The 19461-nt window shown below is 41.5% G+C and overlaps 1 protein-coding gene across 1 annotated transcript in view; it reads right to left on the bottom strand.

Annotated features, from left to right (window-relative positions):
- Nucleotides 1–19461, bottom strand: part of rngtt (RNA guanylyltransferase and 5'-phosphatase) — a 131211-nt gene that overhangs the window by 49078 nt on the left and 62672 nt on the right. Inside the window, exon 11 of the mRNA XM_053645812.1 lies at nucleotides 14463–14627. Within this exon, the coding sequence (XP_053501787.1) occupies nucleotides 14463–14627 (165 nt within the window). The remainder of the gene's footprint in view (nucleotides 1–14462; nucleotides 14628–19461) is intronic.

A 19461-nucleotide genomic window follows, 5' to 3' on the forward strand; every position in this document is an offset into this window, starting at 1 on the left:
GTCCCTCACCAGTGATAGAATAAAACAAGCTCATGGGAGGTGTGGATTTGTCAGACCAGTTCATCCAGTATTACACAACACAGCACAAAACCTTGAAATGGTACAGGAAACCCTTTCTTCACTTCTTGGACACTGCAGCAACCAATATGCCTACATTCTCCACAAAGAACTCATGCAACAGGACAGCATGACCCACAGGGCTTTCATTGAGGAGCTCATGGCACAGCTGTGCGGTGTGACACAGAAGACACAGAAAACCCCTACTAAGAAATCCAATGGTGTTCATGTGTCAGTTCCTGGGGCTGAGCTTGTCACTGACCGCAGGATGAAGGCTACCACTGGCCGAAAGACCTGTGTACATTGCAGGATACATGAGGGAAAACAAACAAAAACCCCATGGAAGTGCAAAGCATGTGATGTCTTCCTTTGCCTTCAACAAGGCAGAAACTGTTTTGAAGTTTGGCATCCTGATCAGGACTGACAACTCATTGTTCTTTTATTCATCTTATTTTGTAGTATTCCATTGCATGTTTGGGATTGAAGACAGCATTTTCAATAAACTGTAAAAAGGATTTTATTGTCTCTTCTTTCCTTACAATTCCCACTGACCGGATGGGTATGGGAGACACAATGACATCCCACATGGGCAATTACTTTTGACAGTGGGGAGGGGAACTATTACAGGTGTTGACACCTATCTCATCAATATTCATCGTGTAAGCCACTGGCTTTGAAAAAATAGTGTCACTTTAAAGTTCTACAACTTTTGTAGTCAGACCACATGACATTTCCGCATGATTTAATCATCTATGTGTAACCAACACCTATGTTTAAAAAGTTCAGAGCTCAAAAGTCTTGTCAAAAGTGTTTATAATGTGTTCATCACAGTATCCCCAACACCTCTGAAAATAGGTTTTTGAAAAGTGTACATTTACAGTTCATTTAAACAAAACCTATACTCATGACATTCTTACTGCTCTCAAATTACTGTTGGTGAGTTTGTAGTAAATATGAGCATATGTAGCATTTTTGGATGAATGTTTTTTAGATAGGTGAAATATATTAAAATGTAAAGGCATGTCAGACTACCTCAAAAGTGCCTGAAAGGCCTCAGACTCTACAGTGTTAAATCTGCAAAGAAGTTTATTATATTACATTTCTTTTTTTTTTTTTTAGCATTATATTATTACCCCACTGTCCCATTTTATTTTATTAATTTTTTCCAGATTGTTCGATTTTTCCACTTATTTCTAAACAGTTGCTTCAGCAAAGACCTTAACTCTGACTCCACTTTTTCACTAACGTCCTTTGATGCTTATTAGGTCAAACCCATCATATAACCACATGTAGTACGGATGGCACAAATGCCTGTAATAATTGTGCAATTTTGGTTGTATTGTGCACTCTGAAAGAAATATGACTTGATAAACAGCCATTTGGATGTTGGTTATTGAACATGAACCGTATGCTAGCTGCACATGGATGATAAAGTGAAATCGTTTAAAAAATTATCTTCTACAGCAATTTCCCATAAGGATGATTAATGATGTCATGATAGTTTCTAGGGAGATTGTGGATTACAGTGAGATAAGAGACAAATGGCTCGCCTGAACCTCCTTCTAAGACAGATGAGCTGTAATAAAACCACAGGAAATGGAAAACAAAAGGTCTTGGCGAGCATAGATAACGGCGAAGCTGTCCCACGTCTTTTTGACATTTTCAAAGTGATGATGGATAGCATTCCCGCTGCTGTAAAACCAAATTTTTCAGAACGCAACCCACATAAACTCCCAGATTCCCATATCTCAAGCTCAGTCAGAAGACCTCAGCAAAACAATGCAAGTGCCCTGCTTTTCAGTGGATTTCCATTCATGTTCCTTTAGTCCATAAAGGTTAAATACACTTCTTCTGTAGTAAGTGTATCATTGTTTCCTGTACAATCGCTACTGCTTTGATCCAAAGTGTGCGTTTGGCTCAAATGTCACAGCACCCGATGCCAAAAGTCAGCACTGATTTAATGCTTTTAAAAATCTGTCCAGTCTGCTGCGCACAACCACTTAAATTTACTGTAGCAACCCATTACACCAAAGATAATAGCCATTAAATAATGACATCAAGAACTTTAAAAAGTCTTATTCAGCAAGGATCTGTGCAAATGATTCATCTAAAAGCCTGATTCAAACAGAACAGGCAGTAAACTGTGCACACTTACCCTTGGCCTTGATGTTCTTAAACCAATGGGGTTTATTTAGCTGGTCCTGCACTCGAGCCATGATTAGCTTTTAGGGACTTTATCAAGAAGTGTTGGGAGTTCCAATGTCAATGATGCCACAGCCATCCGTGGCCGGGAGTCCAAGGGAGCAAAACTGTCTGTGCTTCTTGGTGAAAAGGGATGGCATACTCCCTCTCGTCTGTCAATCACAGCCATATTAGCCAGTAATTGCCCTCTGTGAGCTCACATATGTGGAAGAGCATGGATAGCACTTTCCACCCGTGACACGGTAGTAGAGAAGTTGCGATTGGCTGCCTTCACGTGTCATGGAGGAAGCACGTGTCGGTTGGTAGGGCAGAACTAGGTTTGAATTGGCCAAGAGACAAATCAGGAAGAAAATGGGGAAAAAACCCACCCAACCATCCTCTGTCCAGTTTATCCTACACAGGGTCATGGGGGAGCCTGGAGCCTATCCCAGGGGACTCGTGGCACAAGGTGGGAACACCCTGGACAATCGCACACACAAACACACACCCAATCACACTCTATGGCCAGTTTGGAACTACCAATCCTTCTACAACGCATGCCTTTGGACTGGGAAGGAAACCGGAGTACCCGGAGGAAACCACCAAAGCACAGGGAGGACATGCAAACCCTCCTCACACACAGTGCGGGAATCGGACCCCCAACCCCAGAGGTTTGACGCAAACGTGCTAACCACTAAGCCTAATCTCACACATCTCTCTAAGTGAATTTCCTCCGGACAGTGACCCGTCACACAAGCCGAGCCATAACTGAGTACCTGTACTGAATTTAGTCACTTAGTTTAGTGAAAAAGTGACTGTTTCTGGGTGATTTAAGAGACAAACACAGTTTTCTCAACAACCTACTGTTTCAGATTTGTTTTTATTCATTTTATCCACAGAAACATTTTATCACTATTAAATGTCTTACCCTTGACCCAAGTAAGTAAATCTGGCCATCTTGAATTCCCAATGGCTTTCTATTCACTTTCTTTGTGCCTTGCCTAGGATATAAACACAACACATCATATCTATTGGCCTTCATAAATATTGTAAAATAAAATTTGTGATTCAGCCACAGAAAATAAAAGCAGGCTCCTTTTGGATGCGTTTTAATGGCTTGAACTCATAAAGTGATATAAGAGTGATATTTCAACACAAAACAACACCCAAGACATGAATATTTTTTTTAAAAAAATGTGTATGGGGGAAAAAATAATCAGTGTTGTTTAATATTCTACTCACATTTCGTGCATCTGATATTGAATGAAGGAACTGTAAGACTTTGCGCTGATAAATAATGTATGAAATATGTATAAATAAGAACAAGACAACAGACCATATATAAAACGCAGAGGCTTCCGGCTCGCTCTGGTAGAGCTAAAAGTACTCTGCCCAGTGTTTCATTTATGATTTCCATTAAAATAATAAATAAATAAATAAATAAATAAAAACACGCTACACAAACACCACTCAATCTATCAACAGTTGAGTCAGTAGTCAGAAAATGGCATATGCTGAAGCACACCTACTGTCTTTTTTTTTTTTTAATAAAAAAAAAAAATCAACCTCCTTTATTATTCACTATTATAAACACATCACCACCTCCCCACCACACACCTACACACAGTCAAAGCATTGAAACGATGACAGGATGCTAAATAAATAATGCAGCCTGAGCAAACACCTCATTAATGTGACTTCAGATATGACAAGCCATCCACTTAGAAAACAAATGCGTTAGACTGAATTGGGAGAAACCTTCGGTTAAAAAACAAACAAACAAAAAAACTCTCCACTCAAGCGACAACTTAATAATTGCTCCCTGAGCATAGCCACGCTTCGATCAGTCCATCAAGATAACGTGTAGGTGCAGAGGATGGACAAATATAAAAAAATTTTTTTTTTTTTAAAAGTGCAAGTCTCAGCCCATGTTGCATTATTTTTTATTAAGTGAAAAGCTAGTGAATAAAACAGGAACGTTGTAAAATCCAGCACTTGGTACTTTCTCATTTCATAATACAGCACAAAGTCTTGGGTGCATGTAAAGAAATGCTGTAAAGCAAAAATACCTTCAAAGGTTATGAAATTAAACATTTTCCATGTAGGACAAATCTAAAAAAGGACAAAAAAGAGCAGAACTCAGCACTAAACGAAACAAAGTCAACATCTGGTGTGACAAACCTTTGCTTTTAAGAATGCATCTCAGGAAGTCTCAGGTACACTTTGCACAGTTCTTTGAGGAATTTCAAAACCATGGGCATTAACAGAGATTTAGTCCACCTTTGTAGTTATAATGGCCTCCACTCTTCTGAGGTGGAGTTCCACTAGATTTTGGAGCTTGGCCGTTCAGCCACAGGAGCATCAGTGAGGACGGGCATTGGTGTCAAGCAAGAAGGTCTGTGGTGCAGTCGGCGTTCTGACTGATCCTAAAAGCTGATCGGTGGGGTTGAGGTCAGGGCTCTGTGCAGGACACTCGAGTCCTTCTACTCCAACCTTGGCGAGCCATGTTCTTCATGGAGCTCACTTTGTGCACAGGGGCATTGTCATGCTGGAACAGGTTTGGGCCTCTTAGTTCCAGTGAAGGGAAATTGTAACAATACAGCATACTAAGACATTCTATACTAAATAACTGTGTGCTTAGAACTTTGTGGCAACAGCTTGTGAAAGGTTCACATATGGGTCTGATGGTCAGGTTTCAACAACGTTTAGGCCACTCACGTGATGGTACAACCTGCACTCTTATCCCCTGTGTGTCTGCATTGCTGCGCTGCCAACTAGATTGCCGTATTTTACCACATTACCATTCTTATCCTAGACAACTAACCACAACATGGGCTCAAACCTTCTAAATCATCAGCTTTCATTTGCCCCCTCTCACGCAAATCTTTAAATCGTAAACGATTCCTGTCAAAAATGCCTCAATCAGTCAATTCATAAATGTCAGGCGAACTGAATTTATTTCCAACGTTTCTGTCACGAAGCAGGCACTCCACAGAGGTGGTGAAAGAACAAGCAAGACATTCTTTGCCACTGGAAACATCATTCCCAAAAGATTCGCACTACTAGCATGCCTCTGGAAGCGTCCCTAAAGAATCGCACCGGTGCCCTGAATAAGTGAGCAAACAGTAAGCTCCGGACGAAAATCTGACTCAGGTGTGTGATGCATTTGGGAAAGATGTACAGTTTCAGAATGCGTCTCTCGACAATAAATAAAAAAAATAAATAAAAAAAAGTGCTGAATGTTATCAACATCAACAGCTGAATCCTGATGCAAGAGTGTCTCCAAATAATCCCCGGAGAGGGAGATGGAGAAAAAGAACAAGACAGAACGAGACAAAGAGCAATGATCTAATGTATTCTAGCCACAGCTGCTGCACCAATCTGCTGAGCGTACACAGAAGACATTTGGGTTGAAAAATTAACACTGTGCTTTCGGTGCATAATGGGACAGAGAGTACGGCGTGAGCTACAGCAGGGTCTCCAGCTGGACAATGCTCTGAAAGCTTCCCTCAGCACTTTGGTAAGTCTAGGCTCAATCGCACCACCTCATTACTTTCTAATACCTGTGATCACCCACAACACCCCTGGAGTGAACTCTGGACCAAACGTCGGTCCTTTTGTTGTCTTCGTCCCTCCGTTGTCGTTGATCTTGAAGCAGAAATAGACGGTAGTGGACTTTGTTTTCGGCCAGATCCTGAAGCACTCGTCTGCGATTAACTCTAAAGTCCAGGTTGAGGACGAGACACGTGAGAGCTGCTCGTCCTGAACTCGATAAAACCACGCCGTGCAGGTTTAACGAGACTCTAAAACTCTCATATGAACCGAATAGCAGATTAGCAAAACGAGGGAGGCAGGCAAGGTCTTAACACTTCAGGCACAAATTGAAGCAGGAATCTGTATGCATGCCTCATCTCGGAGATGAGGCCAGAAGAAGAGTGGTGGTAAGGATTAAATATGAAATATTTTGCATGGGAGATTTTTTATTTTATTTATTTATTTATTTTAAATGCTCAAAGTGTGCAATTGGAAATTAAACTTTCAGAACCAACTACAGATAAAAGAATTTCATTCTGGCTGTTTAAAATCATCTATAATGGCATGTGTAATCCAAGGGGGCTTTTTTAAATTATAAATGCAACATTTTTGAATAAAGCCTTCAATCTTAAGACCAGTCCTCTTTTTATACTAAGCGAGAAAAAAAGCTCATCCCTACCTAGATCTTACGTTCCCCACCGTAGTCCTGGAGTACACGTTGTTCTGCACATTTTAGTGTTGGAGATGGGCAGAATACCAGCGCTTTTATTAGACTAATGCGTTTTTATTTGTCCATCCCTGTATTAAGTCATTTCCATGAAGAAATAAATGATAACTACACACCATATGGGCCTAATGAGGGCTCTAGCTTTCTTCCCATTAATGCTTTCCTCAAATGGTCACTGGTCCCCTGCCAGAATGGTGAAAGGAATCCAAATTGTTCTCTCCACCCATCAACGCTGGACAGTTTTCAGATAAACACTGTGCATCACTTCTGCTGTTAGTTGTCAAAACTTTCTCTAGTTGATAGCCGCTGAACAACTAACCCAGCACAAACGTCTTTCAGTCACTGACAAGATACGAGTGTTCGTTTCATGTCTGCCAGCCTAATGTCAATACTGAGCTCCCCGGTGCTTGTGGTATTTATTACTGGATTATTTTCGACTCTAACTCAGCCCTGTGACACGCCCGATAAGTCATACCAAAAAGGATCATCAGAACAAAAGGAGCAAAGACTTGAGGAAAGGTAGCGGGCTTCCAAAGATAAAAAGCCTCAGCAGGGAGACAGTTGTTCAAAATCGATTTGGGTCTTTATAGAAAACTTTGCAGGAATAATAAACACAGAGCGCATACAGGGATAGATCGCCCGCTGCACAACATCTCCGAGTGCATGAGACGGCATTATTACGTGATCTCTCCGAGGGGAAAAAAAACTGGTGGAGGTTTATATTAATATTAAAGTGTCACTTCTAGAGTGATGATGTACCCAGGGACTTGTACATTAAACACGCCACATAAACAGATATTTTTTAAACAGTTCTTGTTAGGACATGTTTATTACATCAGTTTTGGAAGGAGTCTCCAGTGTCGGTGCTTTGTAACAGGTTTTCCGACCCAGGAACCTCTTCAGTAGCATGACATTAGATTAGATTAGATTCAATCTTATTCATTTCAAGAAAGAAAAAATGAATGGCTGGTAAGAGAGCAATTGTTTATAGCTGCTAGAGATAGATAAATAGATAGATAAATAGAGAGAGAGAGAGATAGCTAGATAGATAGATAACAGGAAAGGATTACCTTCAGGGTGGTAACGGAAACCGTAACACCACTTTGAGCATCAATTCAGGTTATTATTTACATTTTACATTTATGGCATTTGGCAGACGGCCTTATCCAGCGCGACTTACATTTATCTCATTTATACAACTGAGCAGTTGAGGGTTAAGGGCCTCGCTCAAGGGCCCAGCAGTGGAAGCTTGATAGTGCTGGGATTTGAACTTACAACCTTCTGATCTACCACCATCCAAATCCATATTCTTATTATAAACCATACAGTAAACTCCAGTAAAAAGATGGATACTGTTTTGTTAAATAACATGTCAAGTAGGATGTTGAGTATACAATGCTTCTGAGCAGCTTTAGTGCAGATTTTTCACTAAACACCACCACCAACACCGAATTAACAGAGCTAAAAATCTCTCTTGTATTGCTCTTATGCTTAGAAGACAGCTTGTTGGCGTGATGGTCAGAGGTTAAAATAGAAAGGACAACAAAGACATGCACAGCATGGAGAGGAAGATTATAATAAGCTCCTGCACTTCAGTACGGTCACCTCCCTTGTTGTAAAACCTGTCGTCCATTCTGAAAGCCAAGACTACCCTGACCAGCCTTGACCTTGAAAGTCCAACCAAGAAGTTACTGGCAGCGAGGACTTTCCCACTAGTCATGAACTGACCAATCAGAGCAAGCTAAAAAAAAAATTTAAAAAAAAAAAAGAAAAAGAAGAGAGGCTGTTGCTCCTCTGCGTGGCATGGAAAACAAATGAGAGCCAAAGTGAAGAATGACACTGCAATGCTTCAATAAGCAACCAGTTCATTTCCTTCACAGGGTCTTGCACCCCAATTCGGAAGCTGCTACGTCAGGTAACCCTTCAATCTTCCAGTGTGCATGAAAGTGGAAGGAGAATTCAATTTCACCCTGGATGGAAATCTTGCTCCGCTTCCACGGAGTGAGATGTTTCTCTGCATCCTTCATTGTCTTTTCTCCGAGGGAAAAATCAGGATTTATGATATGTCACAGATATTTCACAAATCACTCATAATCCACACTGACCATCGTGACTTGCCAGCATTCACCATACACAATATGGCCAAACGTTTGTAGACACCTGGCCATCACATCCGTATGTGCTGCTGTTGAACATCCCATTCCAGACTTATTCCCCTTTCGCTATTATAGTAACCTTCACTCTTTAGAGAAGGAAGGCGTTCCACTAGATTTTAGAGTGTGGCTGTGGAGATTTGAGTCACGAGAGCGTTAGTGAGGTCAGGTCACGATGTTAAGTGAGGATGCCTGAGGCGCAGTTCATCCCAAAGGTCTTCAGTGGGGTTGAGCTCAGAGCTCTCGAGTTCTTCTACTCCGACTTTGGAACGCCATGTTCTTCACGGAGCTCACTTTGTGCACAGGGGCATTGTCATGCTGAAACAGGTTTGGGCCCCTAAGTTAAGGGAAATTGCAATGCAACAGCATACAAAGACATCTTATACAATTGTATGCTTCAAACTTTGTGGCAAGAGTTTGAGGAAGAACCACATAGAGTCTGGTGTCCACAAACATTTGTCCATACAGAGGATCTAGGCACAGAACTTTCGTTACGGCCACCATCATTGGGAAATTTGAGCAAGTTTGCGTAATGCAGCTCTGTAGTGAGACAGACACTGGACACGTCACTCACACATTACGCACTGGGACAACATCAATCCCTGTCCCTGAGAGAACGAGATGCCATTAGTTTCTCTGCCACCGTGGAATGATACAGAATTTATATCCAAGACCATGAGTAAACAAACTCTGCCTTTAACCTTCACTAGTTAATTATATAAAATTAATTATCCGTCATTTATTAGCTGTTCTGTGGAAGGATTCAATCTTACTGCGTCTTATGTACGTTAATATCACTTAATCATAACCCCACATGCCATTCAAAGCGTGGATGCGAATACACAAAAGGTGTTTAAAATTCATTTTCAAAAGACCCATGTGTGCCAAAGAAACTGACGAGAACTCGCCAGAATAATCGATTCAAAAGGTCTAATTAAGTGGGTTTTACTAGCCTAATTTCTGAAGATGTCTCATTTGTCTGAGCTGGATATCGGACTGAAGACAAACAGAGATACCTGTAGATCTCCTAATTAAAAGGGAGATACATTTAGATAAAAGCCGAACACTATGAGCCAAATCTCATTAGCTGTTCAAATCTTCACGCAGAGGAGTGTTATGAGAAAAGTTTGGAAATGTCAACATGAGGCTATTAGTAAGAATCTTTTTTATTTATTTATTTATCCCCCCCCCCCCCAGCAGCTCTAGAAATTCTATTTATTAAGTTTAAAAATATGAGACAAGAGTGGCAAACTCAAGTCCTGGGCTTATTAAAACACACTCGATACACTCATGTCAGAGCACTGAAAGCACTCGGGGATGGAAAAATCATAACTATGAGCTATTCCACAAATGTTCTGGTTTCCAGGAAATTGAAATGACTAGGCTAAAAAGTGGAATGTAATTTAATAATGTGTGCGGCTGTGGTTCAGGTGGTAGAGCGGGTTGTCCACTAATCGTAGGGTTGGCGGTTCGATTCCCGGCCCACACGACACCACATACCGAAGTGTCCTTGGGCAAGACACTGAACCCCAAGTTTCTCCCGATGGCAAGTTAGCGCCTTGCATGACAGCTCTGCTACCACTGGTGTGTGTGTGAATGGGTGAATGAGACACAGTGTAAAACACTTTAGAACTGCTAAGGTTAAAGAAGTGCTATATAAGTGCAGACCATTTACCATTAAAAAGTGGAATATAATTTAATAATGTACAGCGAGCTAGTTTGCTTGTTAAGTGCAATAATACATATGAATATTGCTCGTATTTGGTCGTTTTCGGATAAAAGCGTCTGCTAAATGAATAAATGTAAATGTAGAAATGAACAAGGATATGATTGTTATCTGCTTCTAATAAAGTTTTTTTTTGTTTTTGTTTAATGTAGCACCTTCAACAAAAAGTCACCAAGCCGTCGGCCAACGTTTCAGCTATGAGCTTTGGCATCTGTCACGCAACATCACACAAAGTTTATTAATCAAGTCTGGTTAGCATCGTTATTTTCTCTCGCTATTAAGGTTCAACCGTGATGTTACTGCTAACTTATAGCAGGTTCACACTTTATTTTCCTCAGTTTTGTCATCGTTTCTACACACACGCTATGAACATCACATTCCGAAACCAATGAGCATTAAATACAGAGTTTTCCCTCCTTTTGCTGTTATAACAACCTCCATTCTTCTGAGAAGGCTTTCCACTAGATTTTGGAGCGTGGCTGTGGGGATTTGTCCATTCAGCCACAAAAGCATTAGTGAAGCCAGGCACTGGCATGTTTCGAATTGAAGTTGGCGTTCCAATTCATCAAGGTGCTCAGTGGGATTGAGGTCAAGGCTCTGTGCAGACCACTCAAAGGTAAAGGTATTGGCAGGCCATGTCTTTATGGACCTCGCTTTGCGCACAGGGGCACTGTCATACTGGAACAGGTTTGGACTTGACCCCTTAGTTCCAGAGAAGGGAAATCCTAATGCCACAGCATACAAAGACGTTTTTTTTTTTTTTGGAAGCGCTTGTGAAGGCCTTCATATAGCTGTGATGGACAGGTATCCACAAACGTTTGGCCATAAAGTGTGTCCTGATTCTGAAAAGATCATCTGTACACTACCAGACCTTGCTTATAAAGGAGAACTGCCATCAGCTGGAGGCAGAGCAGAAAGCAATGCCAGGCTAGACCTGCTTAACAGTATGACCCTAATACTTCACTCAACTAATTCTAGAGAAGTGTTCATGTATAAAAAGCTGCTGTAGGTTGGTGGTTGAATCATTTCAAATTGATTTTATACGATGTCAGTAGCGGCTGTGGTTCAGTTGAGCTCAGGGCAGTAAATTTGGTCAACACTCGGTCCTCGCAGTGATCCGCAATCAGTGCGCGTTTCAATTGAATTTTGTCTCGTAGCTATTGCAGTGGATGGAAACTCAGAGTTACTGCAGTTTCTCCATCAGCTGAGAGTCTCTTGAATGTACACCAAACCCATACTCCCTTTTTATTTTCATCACTAATTGGTTCACTAAGACTCCAAGTATCACCCTAGTGCACTTGAGGTGTTTGTTCGCAAGCCTTAAATGACCTTGTTGTGCCACGAAACAGGTATTTTCTTTCTGCCCGTCGCTATCTGGGAGCGAGGGCATTCGCGGGCCAAGCTTCAGCCCTTTCCGGCGCTGTTTAACACGACTCCGAGGATCTCAATCACCTCCATTTTCCTCTCTACACGGCTTGCTAATGGGCTCTTAACACTGGCTCGGGCTGAAGCTAATCCAATCTAAACTCATCTTCCTCTCTTCAGCTGCCGGCCTGCCATCCCATTTTACGATGATTAAGCAGGAGAGACAGCAATATACACGATGGCCTTTATTGAGGCACCATTTATGGACGTTGCTGTTTTGTTCTCAGAGACGGCGAAGGAGAAGGGATTTTGGCAGATGCGTTTACGATACAAACAGGCGTCTCTGTCACTAATGGCAAACACAGGACTTCCCGAGACTGATGGAATTACGGGAATATGAACGAGACCCGTGCTGGCCGCGGTGACCCTGCAGGACAGAAGCTCTCAGAGCTTCTCTGTAGTCTGGAATGAAAATAGGACACGGCGGGAAATTCCCGATGATATTCCTCACAGGACAAAGAGGCATATCTATCCATCGGAACAAGTGAACCGGATTCCTGCACTATTCATCCCTTGTTTTCTTCCTCTTCATCTTAGACAGGGTTCTACACTCAGCAGATGTCACAGTATAAAGAGACTCTTTCAGTCGACAGAACAAGCTAGCATGACTTCACCCCTTAAAAAGCCGAATGACACAAGGGGTAACAAAGAAGTCCAAGATCGAATCAGGGTAACAGACTTGTTCATACAAAGTTTAATTGGAAAACAAAGTAAAACAGAATGTAGCAAGAAAGCGATGCGTGATAATGCTGGAAATGGCTTGGTATGCATGAGAAAGAGAGATGTAATGGAGTTTTTAAACAGACCAGTTCTGACACACAGATTGTTGATTGTATCCTAGGAGCGGTAGGGGTCGGGCCATGTCCTAAACAACAGTGGAAGGAATGAACGGACATGCTTGCACTGACACAAAGCAGACTTCTGAGGAGGCCTCAAAGGCCCAAACCTTGAAAACTACATTAAATAAGTCTGTGAATGAGTCCAATCCAAAAAAGGTTCACAGATTAAGGTTCCAATAACTTAGACTGAATTAGACAGCATTAAGAAACCATGAACCTCAGCATTAATTGTTTAAGTAACAAAGGTACCATATGTAACAAATGGTATTTGTTTAAATGTGTACTCAGTACACCTGCTTTGACTAATGATTGTTCAAATCAGGGCTAAAATAAGTCTGAGAAAAATTAGAAAAAATGAACTCATGGCATGTTCCTGAATGTTGATAACTTAATGAACTCTAGTCTCCTGATGTCAATAATGGAGCCCACTTCAACCTCCCCAGGTAAGCGACGCACACACACCCGGCCATCCACGTGATGTAAAAAACAACATGATTCCCAACCTTCATCCATTGCTCCATGGTCCAGTTCTGATGCTCACGTGCCCATTCGTTGTAGGCGGACATGGATCAGCGTGGGTACACATCCCCATATGCAGCAAGCCGTGATGCGCTGTGTGCTCTGACACCTTTCTATCATAACCAGCATGAACTTTTTCAGCAATTCGTGCTACAGTAACCCCTCTGTGGGACCGGATCGGACCAGACGAACCATCCTTTGCTCTTCACGTGCATCAATGAGCCTTGGGTTCCCATGACCCTGTCGCCAGTTCACTGGTTGTCCTTCCTTGGACCACTTTTGGTAGGTACTAACCACTGCATAAAGGGAGCACTCCACAAGACCTGCAGTTTTGGAGACGCTCTGACCCAGTCGTCTAGCCATCACAATCTGGCCCTTGTCAAAGTCGCTCAGATCCTTACGCTTGCCCATTTTTCCTGCTTCCAACACAACGACTTCGAGAACGGACTGTTCACTTTCTGCCTAATATATCCCACCCCTCGACAGGTGCCATTGTAATGAGATGATTACTCGTTTCACCTGTCAGTGGTTTTAATGTCATGGCTGATCGGTGTACATATTTAATCTGTGTTCAAATAAAGGTGAATGATACACTTGTTAGAGTCTAGTCTGTCACTCAAAAAAACAAAAAACAAATATAAAGCACTGTAACTGTTTACAATCAAGGAGCGTTTTTTAAAAAAAAAAAAAATTCAAACATTAGAGGGTTGGTTTTTTTTCCACTCGAAGGCTTGTGTTTTGCTTTACTGGTGCGATATATGCTGGTTCTCATGAGCTCACTAGTGGTGATAATTAGTGAGTGCTGAAAGATATGTCTAGCAAATTACTGTGATTGATTTCACTAATTAATTATAAGCTCCGAACCGTGGCTTTTACTCTTTCCCGATTTCAATTCGCCAGAAACGGAGGTGTGAGAATTCCGCAGAACAAACAAGGCACTCACGGTGAACCGGAGCGATTACCAAAGGTGATGTTTGTCTAAACTGAGCTTAGTGGCAAAATACAGAAATAAATAAATAAATAAATAAATAAATAAACGAATGAATAAAACCGTGCAGGGCAGACACGGGGGTTAACTGTGGCCTGGTTCTTCTTCCACATAAATGACTATTTTTGGTTTTAAGATTAGGGTGCTGGGGAAAGGGTGTAGGGTTCAAAATGGGAAGTCCCCAAGGTGTTCCTGACGTTTTCTGAGTAAACAATCTAACCTTCGATTTGAATAAACAGACGTTTCAAAAGCAAACTATTTCTAAAATGTAGCAAGACTGCTGTATCCTGGAATTGAAAACGTTCTTGCTTACCTTCCGTGCGGCATGAAGGTCGAAGAACGGCTTGTTCCTGACGCTGAAAGGCTCTCTGGTCTTGTCGATTTGGCCCATCTTGATTTTCTCGGAGCGAGGGAAGATGATTTCCTTCTCTATACACAGCAGCCGTCTGCTGAAGTCGCACTGACCCACCGGCTGGCCCTGCCAAACAACCGACATTCGATATTAATTTCATTTCACGGCTAATGGTTTGTTTAAAAGCAATTAGCCTATGCTCGAAAGGAAAAAAATAAATAATTACACACATCCATGCAACTACAGTAACATATCGCTCTTAATTTACTTTTACCATGACAACACTTTTACATTTCCCTGTGACAAACAGCCAAAGCATATTAAGCTCTCTGTGTGTGTGTGTGTGTGTGTGTGTGTGTGTTCCCTTCAGTATATTAATTTTGTGGCTCTGTTTTGGTTTACTTTCCTAATGTCTTTTTTTAAATCATCATATATTTAGTATTTTCACCCAAATCTGCTTAAAAGGCCAAGTGGAATGTGTTGCCGAGCAAAAACTGACAGGATTCGCGCTGTTAAATTTCCATGCCATTACGGGAACAAGTCAACAAGTCTCCGCTTTAAAAAAAAAAACAAAAAAAAAACCTTCTTGTAACATCCTGAACAGCGCTCGGGTTTTATATCCGTGTTAGCCAACGTTTTAAAACTGCCATGATGAGCTGCGTTCATTTTGATCGTCTCGTTAACGTCGAGCGACGTAAAGAGACGAAAGCGAGAGGGAGCTGGTGATGGAGCGACTGATTAGAGCTGAACTAACTTGTATCGCAGATGTTCCACAACACACTAAATGTAACTGTAAACGGATAAAAAAAAATGTTTTTTTTTTGTTTTTTTTTAAAAGAATGACATATTGCACATTAATAAACAAATTTGTTGGGGTATAGAAGGAATAACACACTTTGGGGCATGCAGTTACTGGAAAATAATCACACAGGAAGTCCGCTTTACAATGTTCCAGATCACAGCAGCTTGCCGTTGATGTTTTTTTCTACGACAGCATGCGCCTGAAGGTTTTACTCCCGGTGGTAAAGTAACCTTTAAATGGTAACCACCCAGAAAATCCGACTTAACAGAAGTTGAGCTGGAGAGGACCCCGTGACCCATCGCTCGTATTCGGTGCGGGTCGGTGTGAGTTTGCAGACCGCTGAGAAACAGACCTGCTGTTACGACTACCACGGATTTGTGCATTTAATCAGTCTCTGGCTCTAATCGGTGGTGGCAGCCGTCTCCATGGCAACACTATTCCTAAGTCGTGGCTGTCTCACGTCTGCTTTTCCGTGACCCCGGGGGACGACTTTTGACCGCCGGCGAAAGGGCGCACGGTCAACATTCGACAAGGGACGACAGCTTGTGTGCTTAGAAAAACAGATATAGATGCAAATGCAGACATGTTTGGAGCTCAAACATTATACAGTTAGCGCTGTAATGAAATGTAACACGGCCAATAAATATCACCTTTTTACTCCCAGACAAGTGCAATTCCTGTGAGACCCTAACCCTTTCAATACGCCAGTGTTTGTATCTTCTGCATATTGTTAAGTACGCATGTATTATAATGACTACAGAACCACACGGTCCAATCTGGTATTCAATGATAGATGTTCGCACACTGCAGTTAAAGACTGAATGAATCTATCGCCTGGTTGGTTTCCAATCTTCAACCTCTGTAGCTTCGGATTCCTGTTCCTGACTGACAGGAGTCGAGTTTTCACGTATGGTGTGTCCGGAGATGCTTTTCTGCTCACCGTGGTTGTAAAGAGTGCTTATTCGATTTACCGTAGCCTTCCTGTCATCTCAAACCTGTCCAACCGTTCTCCTCGGACCTCTCGCATCAGCAAGGCGTTTCCACTTACAGAACCGCCGCTCACTGCAGGTACTCTGTTTTGTGCATCATTCTGAGTAAATTCCAGAGCGATCGGGAGTTTCTAAAATACTCTTGTTTAGCGCAGTCTTTCACGGCGATGTTTGTTGGCAAATGAGACGTTTTAGCTGTACTCATGTTCGACGCACGTGAATCGAAGAGGGCTTTGGCTGAACGCGCGCCGTGATGACGTCACATGGCGTGTCTTGGCCCAAGTCTGCAGAAAATCGGCGGTGATATTGAAAAATTGCAAGCTCCTCGGGATATTCGTTTCTGTGATTGCAAAAACCTGGACAGACTGTCTAGAAACAAAGAGTACTAGTGGATACAAGTAAATATGTACAGACAGAAATATAATTTTTTATTACAGTTTTTTTTTTCTTCCATTTTTCCTGTGGCTGAACCTCAAATTGCGTGCACTACGTGGAATGCACAACATTTGGCAACCACTTTATCCCTCATGCATAAAAATTTATGCAGATACAGGTCAAGTGCTTTAAAATGTTCTCATCAAACAAATTCAGATGATGCTGGAAAAGCAAAGAATGTGCAGGTCCTGGAGGATTTTTCTGAAGAACAGTGGGCAGTTTAACTGCTCAGGACAAACAAGGGACTCATGAACAACTCTCACAAAACATAAACACAGTCGTTGATCATCCAGGTAACGACACACAGTATTAAAAATCAAGCGTGTGTAAACTTTTGAACTGGGTAATTCTGATCAATTCAGCTATGATCTTGTTACGTGGACTATATGTGAACATCTGTTATGTGAAATAGCTTATTCAGGACAGAACTAAATAAACAACAACATGGGATTTTTATGATCTGTCTTTTTTTGTATTAACAATGTTAAGATTTAGCAGATTCTGCAAGGGGTGTTCAAACTTTCGAGCACAACTGTAATCGTTTACATGCAAAGTGGTACAGAGCTACAGAAGCATCTACTGCATCGTTCAAACCTCTGATGTCTAATCCCTTAATATCTAAGGGATGCAGAGACAGAATGGCAAAATAATTACAGATGTGTGTGTGGACTACAGATGTGATGTGGACAATGCAATCGATTTTCAATACCTACAGCACATAGACTAGAGAAAGTGAATGAAAAGAAGGAGTCAAGAAAGGCATACTGCCAACATGCTTGGCATTTATTAATAAGGATTTACCAGCGGTGTCATTTATCTAGTGTTGTAAGGTGTCGAATAATACAAGGGAAAAGAAAATGAGAAAAAGAGAAAACGTGTCACGCTGCACAGCCTCGTCAATTCCAACCTTCTGAAAATTCATGAGCTTCATGTTTAACAGTCTACTGGCATTTAAAATTCAGCACATTCCCGACTGACAAGGCGTCGTCAAACGCCATCATCTAAAGGCTCCTACACTCCAGAGGAAAGGATCGATTCTCCCACTCAGGAAGGAAGAAGCAATTCTGAGGAGCTTCCCAATAAATTGTTAAAAGGGTTCAAAGTCCCTCTGTTTCCCACAGTAAGTGTTTTTTATTTATTTATTTTTATATTTTAAATGCTCAGGTAGAACTGAAGATCAGCACGAGTTGTGGAGAACTGGGGATTTCCATTTCGAAGAAGAATAGCTATGTTCAAGAGCCCAACCTGGCAGAGCTGGGTTTGGAACTAACAACCTTTTAATTATTAGCCCAAAGCCTTAACCACTGAGCAAGGACGTGCTCAAACAAGCTGCATTAACACCTGAACAGAAACTTCAACCCTGAACCCACAGATTAAGAGTCTCACTGGCAGGTGAATGCTGTTTCAGATGTTGGTTGAGTTTATGAATGGATTCGCCATTAGACAGAAACGTGGATCGCCATTACACGTGTATACAGACGTTACAGAGACAAATATTATACACTTTACCTGGCTGCTACAACAATAACTGCTATGCCCATATTTGGTATACGCTAATCTGCTGAATACTCAGTCATAGCATGTTATGTTTACATTTATACCACTTTTAAATTACATTGTTACTCCTGGGCATGTATCTTCTGCACTACCTGTTATATCAGACACTTCCACGTTAAAACCGTGTACTGTTCGGCGCTACACTGTCACTTACTGTGCCCATTGTCCTGTTTTAGTAGTTACTGTACCATCCTGTGTTTTTAGCACACGTCTTCACGTGCACTTTGTGTAGAATGTCTGTAGATCTTATTTAGTTCTGTGTCGTCTCATGTGATTAGTGCGTTGTTTTAATGACAATTTGGTTGAAATGACAATAAAGCTACTTGAACTTGAAATAAAGCTTCGAAGGAAGTAGCAGAGGTCTTTGGTGCCTCCAGTGGGCTCACGACAGTCAGCTTGCATTGCTAATCTGCCAACAAAGCTAGTACAAAGCCTAGCATGTAACATGTCAATCAAACCAAAATACGTTTTCTACAAAACACAGAACGATTACGAGCGACGTGAGCGAGAGCGGAATCAAGGTTTCCTACCTATCGGAAGTGTTGGCACCCAATGGCATCTGCCGTCTTGGGAGGAAAGTCTAAGGACAATATAAGCATGCTGCTCATAGTAAAGTCCAGGACCGAATAATAAATTAGCAAAAAAACTCATTTATTTTTTGCTCGAGTGTTTGCTTGGCGCTTGCTTGAGCGGCGTTGCACAAGACAGGGGCTTTGTTCGATTAAAAACCTCACACTCAGACGTGCTGCGCCAGGATGCCAAGAACACCCTGTAAGAAGGTAAGGAAAGAAGATTTTCACTCCTGGAATTAAACTGCAAATGCCTTTAAAAAAAAAAAAAAAAAAAAAAAAAAACTTTCAGATTAGCCCCCCCCCCATTAAGAAAGATCCTGCTAGAGTTGAGCAGTGCAGCAGTCGACGTGCAAAGCCATGGCCATTACTTTCAATTCATAACGAGCACATTAACCACATGAAGGCTCTTAAATTGTTGGCAGTATTTAACAAAAAAAAATAATAAGTTCTTCGAAATGTAATGTGATGAAGATCTTCAGGCCTTTGTTTCTTCAAACCAAAAAATAAATAAACACAGCAGATGCTAAAATGGCGGACACAGAAATGAATGACTACCAAGCAAAGAAGGGGAACATTTTGGAGATCATCATGTACGTCTAATATGA

The sequence above is a fragment of the Ictalurus furcatus genome, chromosome 2 (assembly GCF_023375685.1).
Source record: "Ictalurus furcatus strain D&B chromosome 2, Billie_1.0, whole genome shotgun sequence".
NCBI classification, from domain to species: Eukaryota; Metazoa; Chordata; class Actinopteri; order Siluriformes; family Ictaluridae; genus Ictalurus; species Ictalurus furcatus.